This window comes from Tyto alba, unplaced genomic scaffold, assembly GCF_018691265.1.
Source record: "Tyto alba isolate M040663 unplaced genomic scaffold, T.alba_DEE_v4.0 Super-Scaffold_40, whole genome shotgun sequence".
NCBI lineage: Eukaryota > Metazoa > Chordata > Aves > Strigiformes > Tytonidae > Tyto > Tyto alba.
The window spans coordinates 24,450,401-24,456,916 of record NW_024881316.1 but is presented as its reverse complement, the minus strand read 5'-3'; the positions used below and the strand labels follow the sequence as shown (position 1 = coordinate 24,456,916).

Here is a 6,516-nt window from a genome sequence, read left to right as displayed (position 1 = left end):
CCCCCCCATCCCTTCCGCGACGCGGCCGGGGGCCCGCGGGAGCGTGGGGCGTAGCGGCCCCGCCGAGGCCGGGGGGATGACACGCGTGGGGTGTCCTCCAGGCTGAGGCGTGTCCCAGCACGTGGCGGGGCTGGCGGAGGGCTGGTTGCCTCCGTTTTGCCTGAAAAGTTAACTTTCTGGTTGTTTTTTTTTTTTTTTTTTTTTTTTTTTTTTAAAAAAAAAGCAGAAACACTTGCGGTGTTGTTTTTTGCTTGAACTCGATGCCTTTTGCATCCACGAAAAATACTGTAATTTCATTAATAATGAAATAATTGCCTGTCACTGCTTAATGTAGGTAATTATTATTTATTCGTGATACAATTTCTTAATACAAAGGTTGGTGCAAGGCAGCTGTTGTAAAATGCCTGTTTATTCTGTTAAAGTCTGGTCATGCTGGGCCCTTAAGCAGTGCCGTGGGTCAGAGGTGCTCAGGTGGATGCCCCAGAAACCATACCTGAGAAGGGGCTTGCAACGAGGTGTTCCTGTGGTTTAAATTTCCTTTAACTGGGGTGTCAAGGTGGAAACTTTATGCAGAAACTGTCAAAGCAGTCACATTTCCTTTGGGAAAGAGATAAATAAGAACATCCTGAGGAGAGCACTATGGCCAGGGGCTTGCCAAGGACCGGCTGTACGAGCCTGAGGTTAGAGCTGCTCTCCAAAGCTGCTGAATAGGAAATTTTTCAAATCCTGAGAATATTAGTAAGGCAGGGAAGTTGCTTGTCTTTAGCTCTAGCCTGGAGGACTGTGCTCCTGGAACCATGGCAGAATGTTGCATCATTTTCTTCAGTGGGCATTTGTCATCTCCTACGTTTGTGGAAGCTGGGATACTCTCCGTATCTTTCTGCAAAAAGGCACATTTACTTTTCTTTCAATGAAAAAACTCTTTTCTTTCTGGCTTTCTGATAATGTCACTGGAAAGGTCCGAGCGTGTTGTTAACAGAAGTACAAGATGATCACATCAGTGCAGGATTCAGAATTTTTGTTCTTCAGCAAAAGATTCTGTTTTAGCAGCTGCATTGGGATTTAAATTCATTTTAACCTCATCAATGGCACGTCATAAAAAAGTTTTAAGTAATTGATCCCTGTGTCCCAGCCGAGAAGATAGCTGATGCACTGGGCTGGGATTAATAGCCAAGGTTATTTCTCAGAGGATGAATAACAGCTTTCCTGGTGCTAGTAAAATTTGTGATGATACGCATGAAGTCTGATATGGAAGCCTCCAGAGGTGGGTCTCGTTCTGCATAACCTAGTAGAATTGTTGACCTGAGGATAATATTTGAGGAATCGAGTTGATTATGCAGAAATCATTCTGCACAGTTGAAGAAGACACCAAAAAGTTTATTTTATAACTTTGTCTAAACCTATGCTTCTCTATCTAAAATTATATTGGTTTCATAGGCTCATTTCCTCCAAAATAGCTCTTAACTTCTAAGGAGTAAAATAGCTGTGTCAAGACATCTAGAGCTGTTGTCAAATATATCTGAAGTCATCATTTTAAGTTGAGAGTTTTCTTTTGAGTGTTTTGATGAATGTATCGCATGTATCGCTGAAGTCCTCAATTCCAAAAAAACAGAATTAGAATTTTGTAATTTGTCTCATCTATTCTGTGATTTATTTCCACGCTGACAGATTTTACATTTATTTTCTTAAATAAATGTGCACTGCTTTAAACTTCTTTTATAAACAACACATGTAAATCAAAGATCAACATCAAAGATGTTCACTGTAAAATAACTACTCCTGTTCAGAAGACACTGCACAAGAAGTCCCACCTTTCCAAGATTATGGTATATTTATATCCTGCTTTCAGCATAACTCTGAGCATAAGTTACTGCATTTGACCGATGTCACAATTAGTTAATTATGTTTTTTCAATGAAAAGACAAACAATATACAACAATATACAATTATGTCTTTTCAATGAAAAGACAAACAATATACAACAATACACAATTACAAAAAGCAAATCAAAAGGACTCAACAGAACAAAAAACTCATGTGAGCCATAACACACATGCAGTCATTTTTTGCCTTTTATTCGTTCATAACATTCAATATTTTATATTGCACAACTTTACATATTAAGTATAGTCCTGTTCCCTTATATTATTTTCAAAGAAGTGAGAAGAAGAAAAAAGGGATTTAGATAAGCTTTTGAAATAAATACTTATGTCTTTCTCAACTGTATATATGAAATCAGTGACAAAATCCCTGTTAGAAGGATCTCCAATTCAAGTTCATAAGAATTTAAAAAATATCTTTCATTTGCCATTGTAAAATCAGATTTAGTCTTAAATGTCACAATAAGACTGACTGTTTTACGACACTGTTTAGAGTGTTACTTGTCCTGGAGGGCCCTGCAAGAGAGGTGTATTAGATTCTCAGTAAAGTCACCTGTACTAGAGTTGAAACTCTTCAGAACAACTCAGCTGAATAACTCTGCATTTTGTACTCTTGGTAGTTTTTCATTCTTCCTCTAAAATGTCTTGAAAACCTGTTCCAGATGATTTGCTTTCAAGGGACATTGATGCGAATGTTTTAATTTTACGATATTTTAAGAGTTTGACCATTGAATCGGCCTGTCTCGTCTGTACCGCCTGCTCCGTTCTCCATCGCCTTACACCACAGGCTGTATCTGCATCTGGGCAAAGTGACGTGGTATCACTCCTATTTTATAACGTTTTATTTCTACCTGTGAGAGCAGTGTAGAATAAAGCCCTGAACATCTGTCACAGGAATGCATATAGTTCTCGATCAGGGGAGAGCAGTCGGATCCCTTTTGCTTGCTGCTTTACAGTTCACCACAAAGAGCTACTCTGGAAGCAGCCAGAAACACTCCTTTCCCCCAGGCTCGAAAGCAATCCTATCTGGGAAGATCTACCCTGCTACTTGGCTGAGAGACAGGATTCAAATGGAATTATTTCACATGACATGCTGATGCCAGCCTCAGATCTGGATTTTTCTTCCTTGGTCTTTTTTTAACCTCAGACTTCCCAAGTTGCTCAGAAATCTTGGTTTAATTGAACATTTAATTGGACTTTGGAGTATCAGTGTTGTATGGAGATTTTGATTTTCATTCCTTTAGGTAATGTAGCTAATTTAGGTTTCCTTTCAAGAAGATTTAAGCTGTTCCCAGGAGACAGTGGAAGGCAAATGCATGGTTTGCAAAAATATCTGAAAGGTCTTGATGTGAAGAGAGAATTGTGTTACGTTTGTATGCTAGTAAATGAAATCAGAACTCTGCACGACTATTTCTTGCAGTTATACTGCTGTACTATTAAATAGGCTTGTAGGGAAACCCAGTGTTAACTTTCAAGCTGCATTTTGTATATGTTTTTTGTAACTATTCTGCCTTTGTTGAATGTCCTTTGTACTTCTTTCTCTTAAGCTTCCTGCCCTAGCCCTGACAGATGAAACAGTGTTACCATGTATCATCGTTCTATTTTACAGGGCCATTCTCATGCTACTGTCATGAAAATCCGCCCCCACACGTTTTTGTTTTTTTTTGTTTGTTTGTTTGTTTGTTTGTTTGTTTTTTTTCCTGTGATTTACCTGCCCAGTGCAGAAAGTCATTGCAGTTTAGGTTTTAGATGAACAGTGGAGTTGCTGGAGTCCCGTAGGGTTGCACAAACGTGAAGAAAGAAACGTCGGCCATTTTTCACTCTCTACCTTAAATCCCAAATTGTCACAGCAGGAACCAACCCTCTAAGCTCTTGTTAAGTGAAATAAAAAGATGGTAAGAATGAATCTATAAATCAGCAGCAGTAAACAACTTATTATTAATGTTTTGGAAAAACAAAAAAAAAAAAAGGTAAGATTAAAGCAGCCGCTCCTTTTGGCAGAAGGAATGAGCAGGGTGGAAACTAGACATCAGATTGCTGATTCAGAGTTAGATCCCAGATGTGGGAGGAGAAATCTTTCTGGAGTTCCTCATAACTCACTGAAATGAGGTAGGCTGGTCCTGCTTGGGAGCAACAAATGGATTAGATCAGCATGGGAGAACAGATAGATAAGGAGGGCCTGAATGATTGTGGTTTCAAAGAAGCCAGAGAAAAGGAATGCATTGCAGAGAAAGAGTAATGCATCAAAAAGTAGGAAATATAGTTGGTTTCTGAAGTGTTTCTCTGAACACTACTCTGTCGGTTGTTATAAAGAGTTTTGAAACACAACCTAGGGTGGTGTATTGAAACATGCATCGGGTATGTATTGGTGTTACTGGTTCAGATCTTCATTGTCTTATGAGTTCTGCTCTAGCTTTTAATATAAGAACTTAATCAAATCACATAATTATGTGTTTAGTTTTGCCTGATGTAGAAGCAGCTCTTTATCTAGATCTTTAATATTAATTTGGCAATATTAATCCCTGAGCCTTTCCAAAACATTTTTAAATTCTTGGAAGGTGCTAGAAAAACCTAGAGCAACATTACCATAAAAGTATTTTGAATAATATCTGTGTGCATGTCATAGGTCTACAGGTCTCTACAAATATTCTGATTTTCTTCTTTTCTCTCCTTACAGATACATTTCATCAGCTCACGAATGGAAGTTTAAGAGTCTTTATACAAAATATATGTGAGAATGGAAACTTCATCTTTGTTATCATCCTTACATGATGAATGCAGATCAGACAACTATATTGAACCTCATTACAAGGAATGGTACCGAGTAGCTATTGATGCACTGATTGAAGGAGGTTTAGAAGCCTACAAAGAATTTCTTTCCAAAGAGAGATGCTCAGAGTTCCTAGCGGATGAGGAAATTGATTATATCTTGAACAATGTTCACAAACTTCCTCAAAGCACGATTTATTCCTCTAACCATGCCATTGATGACACCTCTTCCTCGGGAACCTACTGGCCTATTGAATCAGATGTGGAAGCTCCAAATCTTGACTTAGGTTGGCCCTACCTGATGCCTGGAATTTCTGGTGGCACAAATATTGATCTGCTTTTTCATCCACCACGAGCACAGCCTTATACCATAAAGGAAACTGTTCGGAAGATGATACGAGATGCAAGAAAGGTAAACATGAAAAATAGTATTGGGAAAAAAAAAAATGTGTGGCAATAATAATTTAGTTGGTGTTTTACTAGAGGCTTTTGTTTTTCTTCTGGCAGAATAAAACAGTCTGGTTGCTAACAATTCAAATGGAAAGGTCTTCCCAGACTGAGATCGGTCCCTTGGTATCGCATGCACCAATGTTATTAACCTTATTTACAAGGGATCAGGGATTAATTGGAGGGATTAATGAAGCATAATTACCATTTTACTGTAATGCTGACCAGTCCATGAAAAAATTGTAGATAATCAGCAAACCTTTTCTTTGACCTGGTTTGAATATACCTCACGTGATACAATTCTATCTGACTTTGGGATATATCCCAAGGTTTCTCTCTTGCATCAGTGGGAACATGCATCAATTTGGCATGGTAGCCAACTGTTATAAGAAAATAACACTTTGATGTATATCCAACTTGTGTACCTTGAGAGTCTTAGGTTTTGTGATTTTGCATGCCAACAGTCCTTGAAGAAATTAGTCAGAAAGTATTAAAGAGAGCTCAGGAAAAAAAAAAAAAAAAAAAAAAAAAAAAGGAGGTTTAGGCAGCAGGGAAACAGATTTTAGTTGGGCACCTATCTTACCTTCATTTCTGACTAATGACTAATTTATAAGAAATGTGGACACTTCTCCAAATGTACTTGTCTCCACTTAGGGGCACTTTCATCTTGAGTTTCAATAAGGCACGCCTGGCTTACACCTCAGTGACAGGGTCCAGTATGTACAAGGCATTAGTTGCTTTCCAGTGTCAATTAAAAAAATCAACAAAAAATGTCTTAGCCTGCAGATCTGTTTGACCCTGGGCCATGTTACCTCTTTAAACAGATGTGACAGGGTTTCAGAAGTATTCCTAGCAAATATGTCATGCTTGCTTTTCTTCCCTGTGAAATAAATTGGGTTCTGTGTGACTCCGTGGGCTTTAAATCAGTAGGATGGGCTCTAGCTTGAGTACATCTGTAAACACTTCAGTGGCTGAAATGTATATGTAAATGTGTGCAATAGAAACAGAATGAAAAGGGAGAGAAAGGGAAGGGCAATGTCTTTCTACAATGTCTCTTCTCTATCTCTTCTCTATTTAGATAAAGCATATACTTGGTTGCCATAATAGAGTTATCACTAGGCCTTTTATCCTGCAGTTTACAGCCTAGAATGACTGTACGCTCAAGGAAGAGGAGAATTAATTACTTCTCTACCTCTTTGTCCCTTCCAGGGTGAGATTTGGTGTTTTTTGCTTTTGTATGTAGTGAGGCTTGACCGTGACTTGCCCAAGATACTCCGTGATCTTTTTCAACAGCAGCTCCTGAGCTACCAGTGTAGCCACTCTAAGGGAAACCACAAAAACACAGTTAACTGTATTGCCAAGACTAATTCAGTTTTACTACAAGGTCTTGAAATGCCATGAAGAAGGGCTGTTTCCCATT

At 38.6% G+C, this 6,516-nt stretch overlaps 1 protein-coding gene across 1 annotated transcript in view; it reads left to right on the top strand.

Annotated features, from left to right (window-relative positions):
• The window catches only part of FAM83B (family with sequence similarity 83 member B), a 53,101-nt gene that overhangs the window by 492 nt on the left and 46,093 nt on the right, over window positions 1–6,516 (top strand). Inside the window, exon 2 of the mRNA XM_042803611.1 lies at window positions 4,558–5,061. Within this exon, the coding sequence (XP_042659545.1) occupies window positions 4,618–5,061 (444 nt within the window). The 5' untranslated portion in view covers window positions 4,558–4,617. The remainder of the gene's footprint in view (window positions 1–4,557; window positions 5,062–6,516) is intronic.